The sequence below is a fragment of the Ambystoma mexicanum genome, chromosome 8, assembly GCF_040938575.1.
Source record: "Ambystoma mexicanum isolate Mex_15411 chromosome 8, UKY_AmexF1_1, whole genome shotgun sequence".
NCBI classification, from domain to species: domain Eukaryota; kingdom Metazoa; phylum Chordata; class Amphibia; order Caudata; family Ambystomatidae; genus Ambystoma; species Ambystoma mexicanum.
Genome location: NC_090929.1, coordinates 714654237 through 714677622, shown reverse-complemented (window position 1 = coordinate 714677622; position 23386 = coordinate 714654237). Strand labels below are relative to the sequence as shown.

Sequence of the window (23386 nt, the reverse complement as noted above, 5' to 3'; positions counted from 1 at the left end):
GAATACTCATAAAACTGCAAGACATATGCAACTATCACTACGTAAACCCATAATGGTAGACTACCACTTCAGAATGTACACAGATGTAAAAGTAGTAACAGGAATGCACAAGCTTGTAAATGTACCCTTTAGGAATGGGACACTGTAAACAGTTAGAATACGCCACCTGGTATCTAACTGCAACCAGAATATTACAATGTTATTTGCAGCATTGAAACAACCTCCCACAACGAATGTGCTACAAACAAATCCTCAAATGCTTCCAAAGTATGATCAGTTACAGTATGCCAACAGGTATGTAACTACCGTCACAATTCTGCAGTAGCACAGTGCAATTCCACAAAACTTGCAAAACATCAGCAGCAATCAAACACACAAAGAAACAGTGCTCCTAAAAATGAAGCAGGTAAACATTTACAAAACTCCAACTGCTATACAACACCACCCATCCTACCAACAGGTATAGGCCGCAAATCAAACAGCATTACATTTCCTCCTACTTCAAGAGTACACCTTAAAAAGTGCTATAACCATGCCAAACGTTACTTTAATTCATTGTGCACCATAGCAGCAAAGAAATTTGGACGTTTTTTTTTTATTCAGCATTGATTTTTTCCCCCCACAGACCCAATGATTATGCAAAGAAACACAGGAACTGCGCTCATTGCACAGTACACTGGTTCAAAGCATAGCACTTATAAAGTACTAGTTATGACGGTCCACAAAGTAAATAAATATATGCAATGTAGTGGACTGCAAAGTAACAAAATACGTGCTCTAACATGTTCTGTTCTCTTTTCCCACAGATAATGCAGCAACGATTACTACAACATTTCACATTCCATACACAAAAAACAGCACAGACCCTCCCCAATCCAAACAGTAAGTATGCAATTATTGGTATCATACTTCTCTACAATGTCAACAGTGCAATGTGTGCACTTATTTCTGCAATGCACATAGCAATGCCAACATTTTCAATGCACACCTATATTACACTACACAGCTTCTGACTACGCCCTACACGCTTCACTGCATCCAGTACAGTGTAGGGGCTCTAGCCATGCACTCAATATTGCAGACCCTACCCACAACTGCCGCTGCACTGTACAACTATACATACAAACATCTATCCATGTACCATAACCCCCACACATAACACAGCCACTGCAGTTGACATTGCCTGCCATTTCTTCCACACAATAGATAACCAGTTTCCTACGTACACTGTTCACCTAAGCCTATAATAAGTGGACACACTGAATGGACTACACTAAAGTAACCTACCCGATAATCTGCATGATCACAACAATGCAAATTGATCAATGCATCCATACATTTTACGCAACTGTCCTAATTGCTGCAAGATTTGGCTCCTCGCATTCCACTGGCACTGTTTAGGTCATTAGGTCATCTTCATTGTTATGTACACCATTTACAAAGAAGGTATACAACACAGATTTCACTGCAGCATATGACACATAGCTCGGCAGCCATATTTCAAACACAGCATTACTCCTTACATTTTTAAACTTCGGTTTCCCTTTCTTATTGTATAATGGAAACATCATTTGAACACCATAACCCCCTTAAAATGTTTGAAGGACGCATGCAGTAATTCTATTTCTTTGATAAGCGACAGCCCCAAACATGTTCATGCTGCAAGACATCAAATTGCGTACGATGGCCCAGCCACCCACGTATGCTGAGGCAGCGCACACACAGTCTGCCATCGTCCACCGCTGTCTCGTAACACACTTCGCATATAAATGTTCCTTGGGGACTGTAGAAGCACATTGTATGTATGTTGCCATCTGTGCATTCAGGGCAGCATATGTACGGCACCAGCATCTCTACTTCTACGTCGTACTAACTTCACCGTAATCACAATACCAACATTCGGAAATGCATGCTACAATCGCAACACGTTGCCAGCTGAATCCTTTTTTTTCCAGCATCATGTCCGGAAAGCGAAACCTAACATACCTCTCCTTGAAACAGGACAAATGCTCATTGTAAAACAGCCTTCAGTGGGAAGCATGATTAGCTCCAAGGGCAGACATTCTGCCTCATCTCAAGTTTGGCGGTAACCCTGAAATGCGGCAGTAACGCTATTACCCCTGCATTTAAGCGTCTGCCATATCACAAGCTTGGCGGATTTACAAATCCGCCACGATTTTGCCAATTTTTGGTGCTATTACCGCCGTTGGTAATACAGCCAGCTGTAATAGCGCCGAACATTCCCCATTGGCCCCAATGGGGATTGGGGACTTACCGTTCCGCCAAACCTGTGATCCGGCGCTAATAGTGCCGGGGGGTTTGGCGGTAGGGCTAATAGGTAATTCCACCAGGGTTAGCGCCGAACTCGTGATGAGGCCAATTGTATGGAATTATAGGAAAAAAAGGATACACAACTTACTGTGAAGTTGCTCTGCCCATGTGCCCCAAAAAGGAGTCTGCAACGATTCCATACACTGTACACGGCAATTTGTCATCCACCCATTACAAGCATGGAATTTCCGATCCTGCCAACCATGTTTTCCAACCCCTTCCGCCGCGCCACCAGCCTCCGATACACCATGGCAGCATTTACCAAAAACGTTGACGCACAGCACGCTTCCCTCCAGCCAACCACTGGCCACTTCCAATATTCACCTATATCATGGCGTACTGCTAGCCAATCAAACTTTTGTCCACGGAGCGGACAGGGAAATGGGTCCACGGAACAGAACCAGATACCCCACATTTTTTGAGACATACATTTCAGTTCTTTGCCACAAAGGTAGTGGTCGGATTTCCACCAAACACACAAAAGCGTGCTTTATGAACCAAGCCCCCGTTCCTGCCGCAAATTTGGTTACAATCCGTCCAGCAGTTTGGCCTGTAGCCATGCGCAAAGGTTTTCTCCATTCAGTCTATGGAAAAAAATGCAAATGTGGGACCCCTATAACTTTGCCCCTCCTGCACGAAACCTCACTAAACTTGCAGGCCATATACTTGTTTTGCAAATTTTGGTGAGGATTCGTCCACGGGGAGCAAAGTTATAAGCTGCCGAAAAAGTGGTCTTCCTATGGGTTTAGCAACTTAACCATAACTACACGCCGCTACCGCGGGCCGTGTAATATATTCATTATTTTTTATTTTTTTTATTAGCATTTAGCTTTAAGAGAAGCTTTTTACCATTTACAGTTTGAATTTAAAATTCAATGACAGTAAAGGCACATAATACAACCATTTCAACCAACAAAAAAAAAAGAAAAACTACAAAAGAAAGAAAAAATAGGAAAAAAACCAGAACCCAAAGAAAATGAACAGCTCTTAATGTCCCAAAAGTCATAATTACCTTTAACCCGTACAGCACAATACATAATAATTAACTGCTTTATCAATCTAGATTCACTTCTTTCCTTCAAGCTTTTTGAAAATGATTGATAACATCTCTAGCAAGGCAAAAGTTACAGATAACCTTGAACCCTGTAAAAGTTGTAACCAAATATCTTTCTTGGTTAGGGTTCGATTGTTCACAAAGAATCTGCCTAATAGGTTACATTGAGCACCCATAATGCCCTGACAGCTCATGATAAGATGGTGGAGCGTTTCCATTTTGTGACCACAAAGCCTGCATTTGTAGCCTCTAATACTTTTTGCCTTCCTGGCTTCAAGAATGTATTTTGTCGGAAAGATGTTAAAGCGCAATTTTAGAAATTGTTGTCGCAGCACAGCCGAAGGAAACTTGCTCAAGTACAACGGAGTTGAACCACGCTTATTTAGAGTTATGCAATATTTACCATAAAGTTTGGATGACTCAATCCATTCATACTCATATAAATGTTTTTTCACATAGTCTGGATTTTCAATGAGTAGTTTCTCTGTAGTGTCGATTGAGTCCAACAGTCCCAAGCATTTAGTGCTCCATTCAATTAGCAATTTCTCTTTTCCTGTTTTAAGCGCCTTTGCCAGCAGCCCAAAGCCACTATCAGGTGGAGACAATAAACATTTGCGATAGAAGGATAGTGTTTTCCAACTGAAAATAGGTGATAAGAGAGGTCAGCCAAACTCTTTCTTTATCACCGCCATCGGCATGCAATTTGGGAGGTTGAGTACGCCTCTCCAGAAGAGACCCTCTAGAATTTGCCATAGCTTCAACTCAGCTGAAGAGAGCACTCAGCCCCATAGGTCACAATGGAAACTACCTTCATGGTATAAAAGCGTTGCAAGGGTGCGAATGTGAATTTGCAGTATCTTCATTTAATCAATCTTGCCTGGGCTATTAACATCTTCAATTTACGCCTCAGCACTACTTCTCTTGGGGCTTCACTATAGCTTGCATTAATTGGTATACCCAAGTAGAGCATGTATGTTGTCTCTCGAATCTGATCACCATTTATATATCAACCGTTAAACTTTAGAGATTGGTGCCTTAACTTTCCAAGAATAAGCACCGCTGATTTGGCAGCATTAACTCTCAGGTCATTGGAAGACAGAAAAGATGCCAAGGCATCCAATTGGCGCTGGAGACCAATCAGAGTTTCATCCAGGAGAATAACATCATCTGCATACAACAATCTATTCAATGGGGTGCCCGCAATACATGGTGGAAAGCACCTAATATCCGTAAAAGCATCACCAATTGTAGTATAATCACTGGAATGATGTACAGGAGACTGTGAGGCTTAAGAAGACGTTGCTTTATTTGTCATGACAGCAACTAACAAACTGCAGCTTAATTGAGGTAATGCTAAAGGGCAACAGGCCCTTAAACTTAGGTGCTGTGAATATGAGTCTTTTGTTGCTTTAGAAGGCCTGCTGGCCAGTCCTGTGGAGGAGCAGGCAGGAGCTTATTCTGATCCGTGCCCTCGCTCCTGGCTTCTCATCGTGGGAAGGGCGGGGGCGGCGTTTCCGCCTATCGCGAGATCTCGTGATATCTCTACACACCTCCCTCTGATAATGCAACACAAGTTATTGCAAAACATAGTCATTGTATCTCACCGGTCTTCTGTGTTCCCTTTTCGGCCGGTCGTCTCTCTCGCTTGGGGTATCTTGCTCGTGGTCATCTGCTTGTTCTTCTACAGGTGCATTTGCTTCAATTTCTTCTTCTTCGACTTCTTTTCTGTCTGTTCCTGGCTCTTGTTCTCTCTCTCTCTCTCTCTCTCATCGTCCATTACCTCCTCGGTTTCAGATCTTTCATGGGTCTTTTCTCTCCCTTGTTTCTTTTTAAACATGGCTACTCTCTCCATGTTCCATGTGCGCCCGTCTTCGGTGCGGAAATAATTGGTTCCTCTGTGAACCACCCTTACAGGTCTGCTGAACCTTGAACCCGTAACTTGATCCTTGGCCGGCAACCGTATTTTGATCCAATACTAGTACTCTGGTAACCCGAGAAATGACCTCACCTCATCTTTGTTGGTGGGTTCCGGAGCATTGATTATTGCTTGTAGTAAGTTTTGCTTGGGGCTTATTCCTTGCTCTGATATCTTGTACCCCAAATACTCAACTTCTTGTGCTTTGAACACGCATTTTACGTACCTTAATCTTACTCCTGCTGCTTGAAGTTTGGTGAGCACTGTTTTCAATGTGGCGTCATGTGTCTGTTCGTTAGCAGAGTATACTAGGATGTCATCCTGGAAATAGGACACGTTCTTGACATTTCGTAATAAGACGTCCATCATGCACTGAAACACCAAGGCTGCAGATGACAGGCCAAACGGCATCTTTGTGAATTGATAGGTACCAAACGGAGTGATGAAGGCAGTTAGTGGTTTGGATTCTTTATGTAGTTGTATTTGATGGTAAGCATTCCTCATGTCTAATTTCGAGAACACTCTGGCCTCCTTTATCATGAGGATTAATTCAATGATACTTGGCAGAGGGTAACTGTCCACGATTACTTCCAGGCTTAGACTGCAGAGATCGATGCATACCCTCAGCTCTTGTGAGTTCTGTTTCTTAATGAGCACGACTGGGCTCAACCACTCTGATGCTTCGATTTCTTCGATCGTGCCGTCTTTCTTCATGTTGTTCAGTTGATTTCTGAGGGTGTCTCTAGCAGTTGCCTGTACCGGCCTTACTCTGTGTTTGACAGGGACTGCGTTGGCCTTAAGTAGTATTTTGTGGACGAAGCCCTTGATGTGTCCAGGCTATTCCGAAAATAGCTTTGGGTAATCTTCCTTCGCTACCAGCGCTCTTCTGTAGCCGACCGACAGTACTTAATCCTCTGTGCTGTGGTCTGTTGGATATTTTGTGTAGATTTGGGGTCTGGCTCTATTTTCTTACCGCCAAAGAAGAGTGGTAATTTGGTGATGACTTATCCTTGCATTTAGATTGGGTTTGGCCTTACCTCCTTTCAGTGACCATGTCTTATTATACTATATGGGATAATTTAGTAGTATACCCTATTGGTGGTATTTTCTGGTGGTAAATTACTTAGTGGTGAGCGTGATTTTCCTTCCCTATATTATAGCCCCATCATACACAAAACATTCCTTATTCTTATAATGTTCTTGTGATCTATAGAGAGCCTTGGACCTACATTCAGAAACACCACAATTTCACATAGGGCATTATCAATAACCTGTGGCGTTATCACTGATTTTTCTACATCAGTGAACTATGCTTCCATAGGCCTCATTACTGGTTCATGGACCCCCAGTGATCTATATTTTGTATTAGATTTCACACAGACACCAGGCACTGTGTGAACACACGCATACAACTATTTATCACTGCTAATTCTATTTATTGCATCTGCATGGGAAACATGACAAATGTACCACCTAAAAAAAAATCTTCCCCGTGTCATACGGTATTATTCCAAAGGCACCAAGAAAAGAGAAAAACAAAACTCTATACACGTTCTGTTTTTATATTGTGTGTATTAGAAACAATTGCAATTCAAAATAAACATCTTACCATTTGCATAACCACATTGTCTGTAACAAAAAGAAGAGAGAAAAAAAATACAGCGAAAGAACAAAATTCACTTTGTAACATTATAACATGGCAATTAAATGCAGGGGATTCCCTTTTGGCTACTCTGCCTGCCTGATATTTTTAGAAAGACATTTGTACAACAGCACACAATAGCCTCAATTCAACTTTGGATATTTACCAAAGACTTGTAGTTCTCTCCCACACACAACCTCACTTCGCTTGCCTCTGAAGAACGGGCCCAGACAGCAGGGGTTGCCTTTGTAATCTTGAAGGTTTGAAGTGCACAGCGAGAACATGGAGTTCCCAAGCCGTTGCTAATTGAGACCAGGCACGTCTGTCTCACAGCCCAATCATCCAGATCATCCGTCTCGGGAGCCCAGCAAAAGCGATCTGAACTTTTTCTGTCAGACTTTCCCCAGCAGATTTCTGTTGCTTACGCAGCATATCTGCAGATATACTTCTTTCCAATCATATTAGCAGAACATGTATTAGGTTAACACCCTCTTGTCACAAACAATGGTAGCTTCATATTATAATAACTGTTTCTTTTTCCGATTTCCTGCTGCCTTCCTGCTTTTTGCATTCAGCACAGCAAGAGAAAATAAGAGAGAAAAATGCATGTTTAAAAAACGAATTTCAAAACCTGTACTTGCACCTCATTTTTCACATAGAGATTACATTATAATGTTAATGAGTTAGCACTAGTGATTAGCACTTGTTAATTAAGTCAGTCAGTTAGATAAATAATGTAGTCCCCTCTGTATGAGGCATTTCAATGAAGAGAAAAGAAAGAAAAAAAATGCACATTTACCCACTGTAGCTTTATATTGGGCTTTCTGGCTGCATAATGAATTCCATACCTTGCATGCCTCCAGCCATATGTTCACCTGTTATATTGGCAACATAAAGATGACTATATGTGTGTGCCACATTATTGCTGGCAATAGAATGCTATTACATTCAGTGAGGCGCTATACTACAAAGCACTATAAATTATACTACAGGTCCAGCTTGATTTTCAGTTTTGCTTGGTCATCCCAACCTAGCACTGCCGGGCCTTCTTGGCTGAAGTAAACTTTGGTGGTGGTGTCTCTCCCTTTGAACTCCACTTTGCCTCTGATGTAGCCAAGCAGGTCTACTGACGCACCACCGAACACTGTAGGAGGTGCCGTGTGCTGAGCACTTGGACTGTCTCTGTGCCCATCATCTCCTTGTACGTGTGCAGCGGTATTATGGTTAGGTCAGAGCCGGAGTCGGCCATGACTCTTGTTTGCAATCGATTGATTTTGATGGCACAGTGAGGCTTCTCTCTTCTAGCTTGCGTGCTGTTCACCATTATGACGGTAGGTCTCCCTTCTTCATCCGAGGACGATTCCCCTCTGTGTTGTGTTCGGCATTGACACTGGTGATTTTTTTTGCGCCATCGGCACACTATGGAGAAATGTCCAATCTTCTTGCACACCAAGCATTATTTGTCCCTTGCCGGGCACTCTTTGTCATACGCCAAGTGTTTTGTGCTGGTGTACCTGTGGCATTTCAATGATTCTTTTCTCACCCATTTCCCTTCTCTCGAGTCAGGGACCGTCCTCTCTTTTTTTTGGGCGGAAGATTACTGCTTGTACTTCGGCTTGGCTGTGCCCGCTTGCGTATTCTTTCCTCCTGCCTGCTGTCTCCTCCACTGCTCTCGCTATTTCAACCGCTTTCTCTAGTTGCAGTTCTTTCTCCAGTATGAACTTATCTTGCACCTTCCTGCTGTTGGTATGAACCACTAGCATGTCGCAGATCAAACTTTCACCGTTGTTTCCGAAGTTGCATAGCGCCGCCAACTCGTGCAGCTTGGTCACGTAGTCGTCTACTGGTTCTGACGCCTCTTGTCTGCGGCTGTAAAATCTTATACTGTGTAGGACTGTATTCTCCTTACTGGCGAACCGCTTGACAATTCTTCTCACGGCTTCCTTAAATACGTCATCATTGTCACCTGCTACCGGCTCCCGGGTGAGAGTCTCGAACACCCTCTGTCCTTCGACGCCCAGGGCATTTAATAGCATTGCCCGGCGTCTCGCTGCCGAGTAGCCTGCACCACCCAAGGCCTCCACATACGTGGTGAATAAGGGTTGCCATTGTGGCCACGGAATGGCTGGCCTACCTGGAGTCTGGAGGAAAGGTGGTGGTGGTGTTGCCCCTTGCATGGCACCGCGCAGATCCGGTGGTGATCCTCGTCGCCAATTATGTAGTATAATCACTGGAATGATGCGCAGGAGACTGTGAGGCTTAAGAATACATTGCTTTGTTTGTAATGACAGCAACTAACAAACTGCAGCTTAATTGAGGTAACGCCAAAGGGCAACAGGCCCATAAACTTAGGTGCTGTGAATATGAGTCTTTTGTTGCTTTAGAAGGCCAGCTGGCCAGTCCTGTGGAGGAGCAGGCAGGAGCTGATTCTGCTCCTTGCCCTCGCTCTAAGCTTCTCCTTGCGGGAAGCGCGGGGGCGGCGTTTCCGCCTATCGCGAGATCTTGTGAGACTGGGAGGTCTTGCGATAGCTCTACACCCATGTCAGAGATATACAGTTTAAAGATGGCTGGGGTTAGGCGACACTCTTGCTTGAGGCCCACTCCTGTTTTAAGGGGGTTTGTCATGTCCCCCCTTTGATTTAGTTTGATCTGAATACTAGTATTGGAGTGAAGAGCCTCACTAGCCTCACGTAAATCAGCAGGATAATCCCAGTCCCTTAACTACAGCCAAAGGTTCTCTCTATTGACTGAGTCAAAGGCTTGTGACAAGTCCACTGATGCAAGGCATATATTTTTGCTGTTTTTAGATAGTTGATTAGAAAAAGGTTCAACGATGTTCCAATTCCTTTTTCAAAACCAGCTTGCCAGCCATCCTGAGGTTTGGAGTCCCAGCTCCAGTCCGTAAAATGATTCAAAATCAAGGCTTCAAAAAGCTTCACAATAACATCCAAGAGGGTGATAGGTCTGTAGTTTGTTGCTACAGACCCATCTCCCTTCTTGAAGATTGGTACGATAATAGATATTTATATACATACTTGCCAACCCTACAGATTTAGGCAGTAGGCTACTGCTTTTTAAGCAGTCCTAGCGCCTACAGATTTGGGTGACAGATCCTACTGCTTTTTACAGTGGCAGGTAATGTATGACTCTGAGGCAGGCTGCAGAGCAAAGCATGTAACACATTAATTAGTGTGTCCCTACAGTGGGCTGGTAGGTCATTACTTTGATTGGGCTCAGACCAATCCACTGACCTGACAGCTACACGACTCTGTGCTGCACCGTTGCTGGTACAACCCTTAGGCATAGCTCTCAACTCACCCGCTTTTGGTGGGTGTCACCCGCCTTCAAAACAGACGAATCACCCGCCAAGTCCCTCATACGCCCATTCACTTCAATGGGCCTCTCACCCGCCAAAAAGAAAATCGGGTGTTTTCACCCGCCGAGGTGACAAAAAAGGTTGGGAGCTATGCCTTAGGTGAACAACCAGTGAAGGCAAGTGGCAGAGCGTAACACCACCGCAAAGCATCTGCCTATCAGAGAAGGGTATCAGTCTCCATGTCACTCAGTGTTCAACTTGCACTGCAGGAATACACATGTATTACCCAGGCTGCTGCTACAGAGCAGTGGCAAACGTTGCCTACCAGTTCTGTATGATTACCTTCTGTCAAGTTAGGTAATTGAATTTGGTGGTAACTTCCCATTCAGAATTATACATTTTTAACATTTGCACATCTTTCCACGTGCTGTCTGGTGGGTTGTGTATTTTAGAATGCTTCAATGGTGCCAACAATGTATGTTTTGTATTTTGCTGTGATGTAATTGTTATGCAAATGATTATTTATGAAATTTGAAAAATCCTACATCTTTTTGGTCACAGAATGGTGGCAAGTATATATATATATATATATACACACACACATGAAACTTTAATAAACAAATCTGTACTGAAAAAGATCGAGGGCCAGACGTTTTCTTCGTATATTACAAAAAACCGGTGGATTTTGCGTACATATACACAGAATTGTTATTTGTGTTTTCCGTTATTTAATATACGGGAGTTTGCTACGAGTATCTATTTGTGCCCCTAAAATTCCTACGGACGCCACTGACAATTGGGGGATCAGAGTCTTCTTACTCTTGTTGGGGTGGCTCCTAAATGGTATATTTCTAGACAATAATCTCAGTTAAGGTAACAGGTGTCGTCCGTCTTCCTTTTCCACTACCAAAAAAACAGCACCAGTCAGCATAGTACTGCGGTGACACTTATCGGTGGCGCCACTAGGTTGCCTGAGTCCTGTCCTGCGTCATCACCGGGCGGCGTCGGCCGAAGCCCGGACGCCCGATGACTGTTTCCGCAATGGAATCGAACAGGGACGAAGCAGAGCGTTGTATCGCCATAGCTATAACGGCCATTAAGAGTGGGCATCCCGACAAGGCGCTGCGCTTCTTGGACAAGGCCGAGCGGCTCTACCCCACCAAGAAAGCCCGATGTAAGTAAGCCGAGCGGCCTGTCAGACAGAGCGCAGCCCGGCCTACCAGGAAGACAGCTGTGGGGGAGGGAAGTTCTGTGAGCGAACAGCCTTTTAAATCCTCTATGCGCATGTGCCTTGACGCTGGGTCCGCCGGGAGATGCAGTCTTTGCCATGACTCCCCCTGTGCAAAGCACAACACAAAACTATATTTTGAATTCGTGAATTGCATGGTGTGCATATGTTTACGTGAAAATCGTATGTGCTCACTGTGGGGTGCAGCACTCTAGAAACAGTTTGTATATTGCTGGCCAAGGCAATAGTAGAAACTACAGACTGCACGTTTCCGGTCACGTGAAAGATCGAGCAGCCGTATCCCGGGAAATGTAGTTCCGGGAAAAACGTTTATTTATCACACTAACAGTTAGTGGTCGAATTGTACATTTTGGTATATTTGTGGGAACGGAAGGCACACGGGTCCTGACTTTACTTCGTCTTGGCACCAACATCTCTCGGTAGCAACATGGACGACTTTGTTAGTGTTGTAAATAGCACTATAGGTCCCAGAGACCCCCGATAAGCACCGAAGCAGCTGATAAGGCTGTCAGAGATGGACTGAGAGGCCTCGCTCTTGTTCCTCCCACCTACCCTAAACCATGAGATGGTTGGGGTACTGGGTATTTTGGGGATACCGTGGGATCATGGGGTATTATCTATAATATTTTCATCACTCAGCGCAACTTTCTTTTGAAGAAGATTTGAATGAAGATACGCCTCTGTTCGGTGTGGTTAGATACAATAACGTACGTCTGTTAGCCTCTGATGAAAACTCCTTCCTTTTCAGGGATACTCATATTAGCTGGGACTCAGAAACGTTCATTATTAAAGTTCCTTTTTTGTTGGGTACTTCTTGTGGGTGGACCTCGGGCATCTTGCACCTGCAGATCTTTAAGACTGCACTGTTATAGTACTAAATATCGCGTCCCCTTTCTGCCACTGGCTTTACAACCACAGCCAGTGCTGCAAATGGAAAACGTTTATTGGGGGAACCGTCACTTCTTAGGAGGGGTGGAGCTTTGGGAAGGGGCGGACGGGCCCAAGAGGCGTGGCCCCCATCCAGGTTGCTCAACACATAGAGAACCCAATCCTGATGATTTGCATAAAAGCAAAGAACATTATGGGAACGACATAATGCCACCAATTTTAAATGTTAAAAATGTCTTATAGTGACTTGATTACTGGCCTCTTTTGTTTTGATTGGTCACAATATTCATCCTGATAAAGGGATGTCTGAAAAATGCAGGACAAATATACCAGTTTGAACAGCTGCAAAACTGTATGTGAGGCTTTGGCTGTTTCAGTATGCAGGCTACAGCACTGTGGGTTCTGCTCATTGAGGAATGGGTTGGGAAGCAGGAGAAGCCTGCACTACAATGAAGACTCAGCACAAATTCCCGAGTCTGTCTGTGTGAGTTGTGATGGAGCAGGGTTCAGGCAAGGCATTTTTTGCCGGAGCGCCGCTCCGTCTTGTCCTGGCTCATTTCCTGCACTGCTTGACTTACAGCCACAATACACTCTCTCCCTTGCACCCATTTAGCCACACTCGTTACTGTACGTACTCAGCCACACTATGCAAACTCTGTCACGCTCCCAGCCACTCTTAGCACATCCACACTTTCCGTGCCCTCGATAGTGCTGTAAAAGCATTTGCACATGCTCTGAAAACTCATAGCTGTGTTCTGTGCATATGGTTTGTCACGAATGGTTTCCTAAAAAACGACATCTTAGTGTAGGTTGTAATATGTTGTAAGGGTCTCCATTGACATTTCTAATAGTGCGCTTTAGTACCAGAGACCCAGTGGTGTACCGAGCGAGATGGGGAGGGGGGCTGCCCCACCCACCCCCAGAGGCTCTTTTGAGAGGCAGACCGGGACATTTCTCAGTGGGGCACCTCAATAAGGGTGCCCAAGGGGGAAAAGTGTCCCGCTGGCAGGACAATGTGTGCTGAGCAATTCCTGCTCAGCACGCTCATTGTCCTGAGGCAGGACACCTTACTCTTTCAGAAGAGGAGAGGTATCCCGCTGCCAGGACAATGTTACAAGGAGCACCGGGCATCAGAGGGCTCTCATATTGCTATGTGAAAACCAAGCATTACAATGTGAGCCGTTAGGTACTGATGCAGGGGTGGGGGACTATTAGCAGGGACTTTTGTCCCTTTAAAAAAGTGAGAAGGGTGCATAATGTTGCATGCTTTATGTAATAATGACCATGGCTTTAAAACCCAATGGGGATTTGTTAGGCTCACATTAATGTGCATGATGCTATTGTGACTTTGCATGCAGGATGGGGAGATTACAACTAAGCCATACTTTTATTGCTCAACATATTTCGATGACAATGTATATAGCGTATAGTTTACTAAGGCTAGTTTTTATGTAATGTGTTTTGCTTCCAAGGCATTGCTATAAATAAAGTGTTATTTAAGCACATGCAATGCAAAGCAAAACCTTACTAAATAGCTTTATCAACTAAACTTGGGAAGATGTGCTTGGTTACTTAAATTGTCCACATCCCTGTTTCACCATTTAACTAAAGTGTGTGATACCGGACAAATCATTTAATCTGACTGTTTCTTATCTGCAGCTCTGTAAGTGATTCTGATTCACTTCATAGCTTATGTTACAATATCATGCTATTATACAAAAAAGCCTAATGACTATAGAGTCGCTCCATATATAATAGTGCAATTTAAGTATTTTGCACCACAAAGTTATTTGCCACTTGGCTTACTGATGGCAACTTATTCTAAATTCGTTTCCATGGTGCCTCCAAGTATCAAAGACTGATGATGCTCCTTGCAATGTCCTTTTCTGTGAAGTCACTTCTGTTGGTGCAATCTATATGCAAATTAGGAGGTTTGCATGTATTTTGCCCAGAGTGCCTGGACAGAGCTCTAATAAATGAGTTTCCTGCATCTGTAATGATCCTGCAGTTTGTTGTTGCTGTGTGTTAAAATGCCATCTGCCACTAATGCTACCATAAAAGTAGATTGGTGTAGGGGTGGGCGGTTTGGGGGCGTGATATCAGACCACATGGAATTACGTGCACTGCATTGGGGTTCCATGGGATAGCAAGACTTTATTTCGTGTCTCGTCCCCTCCACCACTCTTGCAATGCTGGATACTCCCCTGCAAAGACCTCAGGTTTAGGAATGGCCAGAAGGTTTGAGGGGGTGGGGAGCGAATTTTGTGTGGCATTACCAGACAGAGGGGCATGCACAGTGGCCTGGTTTATGTGCACCTAGAGGCTTTGTGCAGTGATACTTGAAGTTGGGACACCAAATGTTGGCAAATCAATATAGTTGTAAGGAGGGTGGTTGACACTGCTGTATTCAATGTTTTGTATCAAGTTTTACATTTTTGAGATGTTAAAATATAGGCAGGTAATACAATACATACAGCCAAGTGTAATTTGGATGGATTGTCATAGAGATGGAACTATTCATTCATATCATCCCTCGTCCCCCCAAATGGAGAGTATTCTGGTACTTAAATGCCTCATCGTCATTCCGGGGACACAAGTTATGTAGGCCTTTTTTTTTTTCTTTCAACCAATGAAACTTGAATATTCTGCATGAGTTAATTTCAGGAACATTGAAAATCTGGCGGGCGACCTACATGATTGGATTCAATCGACCTTGAGCAGTCATTAGGTCAAATAATCAAAGATGGCTTCACAAATTATCATTTCATGATGAATGTGAAATCTCCCCTCACTAAGAAAGTTATTAGATTCAATAACAAGAACAGAAAATGTTACTATCCACATCTTTAAACAAAACTGATATTAGATCCCTGGAACAAGCCAACTCCTCACCAACAACACTGAATACCAAGACAAACAGACGTGGCTATCAAACTTGAACTCTGATGGCTTCACACCTGAGCTCACCTTCTGCGCCCAGTCCCTCGCGTATCGACAAACACCTCTTCTTTAAGACACACATAGCTAAGAAAACTTAGCTTGGTATCGGTTCCCCCTTCTGCCTGCGGACAGTCAAGCCCTTCCTCCCTCCAGACCGCTTTAGATTCACTGTGCAAGCACTGGTCCTATCCCACCTGGATGGGGGCATTGCACCCCTAGAAGGCCTGTTGTCTTCTCTTGTGCCTCTGAGAAGTGTCCTACACACAGCTGCATGCCTCATCAAGGGTCTACGTAGATTTAACCACATCACACCGGCCCTCATTGACCTTCACTGGATCCCACTGCATGCACAAATCACCTTCAAGTATCATAAGGCAGTCACCCTCAAATCACCCAGCAACCTTGCGGAGAAACTCATCATCTCTGGCAGACAGCACACCACCAGAAGCCAGGACATGTGCAGACTTGAAATCCACCGCTGCGAAAAAGAAAGGACCACAAAACAAGCCTTCTCTGCCTACGCCCGAGACTGTGGAACCTCTTCCCCGTCAGCATCAGACTCACCCCCACGCTTCTACAATTCAGAAAAAAACTTAAGACCCACCTCGTCAAGGAATCTCTCCACCTCAACACCTAGGCCATCACATCGTCCCTCGCACCACCTGACTCTCTAGACTCCACCTCTCCTCCCGGTACAGCTGTACCCCTCTTCTTTGCCTCTGTATCGTCCTCCGCTGTATTTCTTTTCTGTTGTGACCTCTGAAAAGAACTCTGTTATGCATCTTTACTGTTGTATACCTCTGTAAAGGGCTCCTTTATGTATCTGTATTGTTGGAAGCCTCTGTATAGCGCTCTGTTGCTTCTCGAAACTACTGCGCTCAATAAATACCATAATAACAATAAAAGCTTGGCATTGCCATACCCACTGTCAGGAACCAAGATTGGAAGCATTGGTATCGATGGCGGTTCAGACGGTGAACGGTCTAGTCCTCATCCAACATGGCGCCCAACAGGACAATGGAGCCTATATATATCCGGCTCCGCCCACTTTTCGGCGCGTTGTATCTGTTATTTCACGCTCTCATCGCGCCTACCTCGGATTATTGCCTTCCTGTGTATTTCTCCTACTCCTCATAACTCCCTGGTTCCCTCTCTTTACTCCTATTGCCTTACCTTCCCTTTATCCCGTGTTCGCTACGGTCTACTCTGCACTCACTTTCTCCGCGGTTACTACAGCTGCGGTACCCTTCCGCTTTTCCTTACCTTAAACTTCACCCTCGCTCTCCGGCCGCGAAGGTTCTCGCGCACTGTGTTCCGCGTCCGGAGGCAGGAGCTTTCTTACGTGACTTGCTGTTCCTTCAGCCCTTCTGACTGGTTGTTTCTTCCGCTCTCACGGAAGCGCTGTGCCGGTTGTTGTACCGGTCGCCTCCGAGTTTCCTAGAGCCTTTGTCCCTTTCCTACCTTTACGTCCCCTGCGGCGGATACCTGCCGGCGAATGGTTCCCTTCCATCTCGTCGGATTCAGGGGTTAGTACTATTCCAGACTGCGCCTTCTCTCGGCAGTCCTTTTCTTTCCTTTTCTTTCCTTCTATTTCCTTCTCTTTTCTTCTAATCACAGTATCCCGTTACTTTTCTATACCTTCCCCATACCCTACTTTCAGGGTCTGATACCCTTGCTCCGTGTCCTGATTCCCGGTCTCTTGAGTTCCTGCCATCTCACACGTTGACTACTTCATCAACTCTGACATCATTGAACCATACCATCTAAAGAACCCATCTAGGAACTAGGGTTTTTTCCGCCTTCGGGCTTTTTCCCTAGACTGAGGCTGGCCCCCTGGGGTTCCCTGGTGATAGGTTCACTCTTCTGTCAAGGTGGCCTCCGGAGGGGCCAGACCTTATCTTCACGAAAAGAAGACCAGAACACCGAAGGTCAGGGTTCCAAGGACTATAAAGAAGCCAGGCAAAGTTGATACCGATCCTAGTGTACGTGCCTCGGAGGAGACAGGTGAGGAGAAGGGGGAGGTGGACTTGGATCTGGACAGAATACAACGCCTTGAAAATCCTAACATGGCTTCCTTGGAACAATACCAAGAATTGGTAGCGGCAATGCAGAATCTCACAGTTGAAGTCCAAGCCCTGAGGACAGAGAACATAGCACTCCGACAAAAGGTAGTCCTGCATAGAGACGACCGTGGAGACCTACCTGCGATGCCCCTTTCCTTTGGCAAATATAACGGTTACCCGGGAGGAATGAAGGAATTCCTTGATGCCTGTGGTGTGTATTTTGCCTTCCGTACCCATGCCTATGAATCGGCTAAGTCGAAGGTTGGATTCATCATCGCCAATCTCACAGGAAATGCTCTGGCTTGGGCAACTCCCTTGGTTGCCAGAAACGACCCTTCCTTGATTGATTATGATCGTTTTATAGAGGGCTTCAAGGAACGATTCGACAGACCAGAGGTACTATACTCCTCTTTAGAAGCTATCCTGGATGTCGAACAAGGGAACACAGACGTGCAGACCTACATCGCCCGATTTCAAAGACTAGCAGCTAAGGCAGACTGGCCTGATTCAGCCCAACAAACGATATTTCAGAGAGGACTCCACGACGAGCTCAAGGACGAGTTGGCTCGTGTTGCCCGGCCAGTATCTTGTCAGGAATTGATGACCTTAGCATTACAGATTGAATACCGATTAACAGAGAGACGGCAAGAAAGAAGACGATATAGGAGCAATCCTCATTCTCTCAGTCTACCGAACCCTTCTCCAACGACCGGACCAACGCTCCTTCGGAAGAACCCATGCAAGTCGGTACTACCAGGGGACCTCTTACGCCGGGAGAACGTAAACGAAGAAGAGAGACCGGGTTATGTATGTACTGTGGTTCCGCCAAACACTTATTGAGAAGCTGTCCGGAAGTACCACCCCGGAGGAAGGAAAACTTCAACCCCCGATCTACAGCAAGGGAAGTCTCGGGGGAAGTGCCAAGTACCCTTGCAACCACTCAAGAACCATGAACAACCCTGAGGAAAACAACCTGATGGTGTTCCAAGTCAAGTTATGGTTGTCTCCTTCGAGTTCCATAGAGGTACTTGCTATGTTAGACTGTGGAGCTGCAGGTAACTTCATGGATGCTAACTGGGCTACAGAACATCACATAGCTACTAAACGTAAGACTACTCCCATTCCGGTAGAGGGCGTAGACGGTGTACCACTGTCATCCGGTCCCATCACCACAGAAACAATACCACTAAAGATGGAGATGAGTCATCATTCGGAGTATCTGGTCTTTGATCAGATCAGAGCAGCCCATTTCCCTCTGGTCATCGGTATTCCTTGGCTAAGGAAACACAATCCCCACATTGACTGGAAGGCAAATAGAGTGAGCTTCAACTCATTCTTTTGTAAGTCAACTTGTATGGGCCACATGGATTCCTCCACTCATCCTGAAGCAGAACCACCTCCTACACCGAGTTCGACCATCTTAGCCTCAGTTCCACCTCAATACCACGTCTTCTCTGAGGTATTCATAGACATCCAACCTCGGGATCTTCCCCCTCACCGACCAGAAGATTGCGGCATCGACCTGGTACCTGATGCAGTGATTCCTTTCGGGCGGATGTACCCTTTGTCACTCCCAGAAAGGAAGGTCCTACGAGAATATCTGGACTCTAATCTCCAAAACGGGCTCATCCAAGAGTCGAGATCAGCCTGTGGAGCCTCCTTGTTCTTTATACCAAAGAAGGACAGCTCCGAACTGCGTCCATGCATCGACTATAGAGGGCTTAACAAGGTGACCATTAGAGACCGGTATCCTATGCCATTAATCCGAGACATCTTGGAGGCGGTGCAAGGAGCCGTATATTTTACCAAACTGGATCTAAGAGGGGCCTACCATCTCCTAAGGATAAGAAAAGGCGACGAATGGAAGACCGCGTTCCGCACTCCTTTCGGATTGTTCGAATACCGGGTGATGCCATTCGGCCTGGTCAACGCCCCCGCTGTCTTTCAGAGGTATATGGATAAGGTGTTCGCAGACATGTTGTTTATCTCGGTGGTAGTGTATCTGGATGATATCCTAGTATACTCTCAATCACTAAACGAACACAGGTCACTAGTGAGAAAGGTACTCCAACGTCTTCTTGAACACCAACTTTTGGTGAAACCGGAAAAATGCATATTCGAGTCCACTTCCGTATCCTACCTGGGATTCGTTTTGTCAGGGGAAGGCATAGAGATGGACCCAGCCAAGGTTAAGGCTATCATGGAGTGGAGAGAACCCAGCACTATTAAGGAACTACAAAGCTTCTTAGGGTTAGCCAACTTTTACAGAAGATTTATACCCACCTTCTCCAATTTAGTGCTTCCTCTCACATCCCTGCTCAAGAAAGGAGTCAAGTTTACTTTGGGAGATGAACAAAGGAGAGCAATTCAGGCTCTTAAGGAATGTTTTTCCTCCGCTCCCATTTTGATCCAGCCGGATCAGACTATACCATACATCCTGGAGACAGATGCTTCGATAGGAGCGGTAGGTGCTATCCTGTTACAGAAGACAGCCGATGACATTGAACACCCGGTGGCGTATTTCTCGAAGACCCTCACCAGTAGTGAACGAAACTACTCTGTCTTAGAGAGAGAACTTTTAGCCGTCAAGTTAGCCTGCCAGGAATGGCGACATCTCTTACAAGGCGCAACCCATCCCTTCGTGATCAGGACTGACCATCGCAATCTCCGAGTACTACAACAAATGGAGTGCACCAATGCCCGACATGCCCGGTGGGCATATTTCTTCCTACAGTTCGATTTCATACTAACTTATATCCCGGGCACAGAAAACAAGAAGGCAGAAGCCTTATCCCGGAGTATCGGAGACGGCTCAGGAACCTACAATGAACATGACTACCTTTTCCCAAATCTCAAGATTGTAGCTTCCACTGTCTCATTTTTCCGAGATCTGATACCTCATTATCAGTCCGGTGCAAGACTACCCGCCTCAGTCATGCAAGGCAAGGATGGACTGTACTATCATGGTCACGCCCTGTTCATTCCCACCAAAGAGCTCCAGAAGCTCGTCCTTTCGTGGTGCCATGATACCCCCTTGTCGGGTCACCCAGGCATCAGAAAGACCTATGATCTCTTGCAAAGAGGTTTTTGGTGGCCAAGATTAAAGATTGATGTATATCAGTATGTTACCTCCTGTTCAATCTGTGCCTCTAACAAATACCGAACCGGTAAACCACTCGGACTCCTACAACAACATACCTTACCGTCACGACCATGGGAACATATCTCTACAGATTTCATCGTTGATCTTCCCCCGTCTGAGGGCATGACGGTGATTATGGTCACAATAGATTCTTTCAGCAAACTGGCCCATTTTTCAGCCTTTAAACAAATCCCTACTGCTTCTGAGACAGCTGATATCTTCCTCCGAGATATAGTCCGTCTACACGGTCTGCCCCAGACCATTGTATCCGACCGAGGACCTCAGTTTACGTCCAAATTCTGGGCTTTGCTTTGTCAGGTCTTGGGTATCAACCGAGCCCTCTCTTCGGGATACCACCCCCAGAGCAACGGACAAACCGAAAGGTTAAACGCAAACCTGGAACAGTACTTAAGGTGTTTCTGCAGCAACCAACAAGAGAGATGGCATAGTTTCCTTTCTCAAGCAGAGTTTGCTTATAATAATACCCTGCATACCACTATCCAAATGAGCCCTTTTCTGTGCACGTATGGATTTCATCCCAAACACCTACCGGGGTTGGGCTCCCTAGCCACTAAGATTCCAGCTCTGGACGGCGTGATACAGGAACTGCAGGAGGTTCATGATCTCGCCAAGAAGGCACACCAACTCAGTCAACAAACACAGAAGAGATGGGCAGATAGGAGCAGAGCTTCCAACCCTACGTGGAAACCAGGACAACTAGTCTGGTTATCTACTAGGTTTCTTCCCAGATGGGTTCATGCTGGAAAATTCTCCCCCCGTTATCTTGGACCGTTTTCCATTCTCCAACAGGTCAACCCAGTTGCTTTTCGACTCAAACTTCCGGAATATCTCAAAAGGGTTCACCCGGGGTTTCACGTCTCTTTGCTCAAAGAGTACAAGGCAGACCCGTTCCTTAGACCCTTCCACAAGAGTCGAACCCAGGTACGTTCCATTCCAGAAGAATACGAAGTAGCATACCTAGTGGACTCCAGATATCACAGAGGTCGGCTCCAATACCTGGTTCACTGGAAGGGCTATCCCGTGGAAGAGAGGTCTTGGGAACCAGTAAGTCATATTCATGCCCCTCGGCTCTTGAGGAGGTTTCATCGCCTTCACCCGGGCAAGCCGGGGGGTTCCCTGAGAGGAAGGGGGTATACTGTCAGGAACCAAGATTGGAAGCATTGGTATCGATGGCGGTTCAGACGGTGAACGGTCTAGTCCTCATCCCACATGGCGCCCAACAGGACAATGGAGCCTATATATATCCGGCTCCGCCCACTTTTCGGCGCGTTGTATCTGTTATTTCACGCTCTCATCGCGCCTACCTCGGATTATTGCCTTCCTGTGTATTTCTCCTACTCCTCATAACTCCCTGGTTCCCTCTCTTTACTCCTATTGCCTTACCTTCCCTTTATCCCGTGTTCGCTACGGTCTACTCTGCACTCACTTTCTCCGCGGTTACTACAGCTGCGGTACCCTTCCGCTCCTCTATTTTTTCCTTACCTTAAACTTCACCCTCGCTCTCCGGCCGCGAAGGTGCTCGCGCACTGTGTTCCGCGTCCGGAGGCAGGAGCTTTCTTACGTGACTTGCTGTTCCTTCAGCCCTTCTGACTGGTTGTTTCTTCCGCTCTCACGGAAGCGCTGTGCCGGTTGTTGTACCGGTCGCCTCCGAGTTTCCTAGAGCCTTTGTCCCTTTCCTACCTTTACGTCCCCTGCGGCGGATACCTGCCGGCGAATGGTTCCCTTCCATCTCGTCGGATTCAGGGGTTAGTACTATTCCAGACTGCGCCTTCTCTCGGCAGTCCTTTTCTTTCCTTTTCTTTCCTTCTCTTTCCTTCTCTTTTCTTCTAATCACAGTATCCCGTTACCTTCCCCATACCCTACTTTCAGGGTCTGATACCCTTGCTCCGTGTCCTGATTCCCGGTCTCTTGAGTTCCTGCCATCTCACACGTTGACTACTTCATCAACTCTGACATCATTGAACCATACCATCTAAAGAACCCATCTAGGAACTAGGGTTTTTTCCGCCTTCGGGCTTTTTCCCTAGACTGAGGCTGGCCCCCTGGGGTTCCCCGGTGATAGGTTCACTCTTCTGTCAAGGTGGCCTCCGGAGGGGCCAGACCTTATCTTCACGAAAAGAAGACCAGAACACCGAAGGTCAGGGTTCCAAGGACTATAAAGAAGCCAGGCAAAGTTGATTCCGATCCTAGTGTACGTGCCTCGGAGGAGACAGGTGAGGAGAAGGGGGAGGTGGACTTGGATCTGGACACCCAGTACGTACAATCCCTCCCATACAATAAGCCCAGACAAGGGACACATTCCAATATTCTCTTTTAAACCTGTCACCCCAGCCATCACCTCCTCTGTGAATCTGATTATGTGCCCAGGTGATCCATGTTCGTCCAATATTCTTTAACTGTATTCTTTCATTGTCACCCCTGTTATCACACACCTTAATAACAGATCCTATCAGAAGGTGCGAGTCCTTAAAAAAACTCTTGGATTGTCCTGCTTCTTAAAAAGAAATCATATCCATCTGAACTAGGAATTTATATACCTATGTCTAACTACCCAAACATTCTTACCATGATGCATAGAATTGTTTCCATCCAGCTCCAAAAGCATCTGGAGAAAAACAAATGATTAAGTAATTTCCATTCTGGATTCGGACCGGGCTGTAGCAGTGAAAGTGCTCTATTTTATGTGCAGGATCACCTTTTACATATTGTGGACCAACGTTCATCTGCATTATTGCTGTTACCTGATCTATCGGCTGCTTTTAATACCTTGGACCACACTATTCTTTTTTCTCGGTTAGGTATCATAAGTTGCTTTACAATGGCTC

At 45.6% G+C, this 23386-nt stretch overlaps 1 protein-coding gene across 1 annotated transcript in view; it reads left to right on the top strand.

Moving 5' to 3' along the window:
• Positions 1-11154: 11154 nt before the first annotated feature.
• Positions 11155-23386, top strand: part of DNAJB12 (DnaJ heat shock protein family (Hsp40) member B12) — a 658221-nt gene continuing 645989 nt past the window's right edge. The window contains exon 1 of the mRNA XM_069610521.1: positions 11155-11432. Within this exon, the coding sequence (XP_069466622.1) occupies positions 11285-11432 (148 nt within the window). The 5' untranslated portion in view covers positions 11155-11284. The remainder of the gene's footprint in view (positions 11433-23386) is intronic.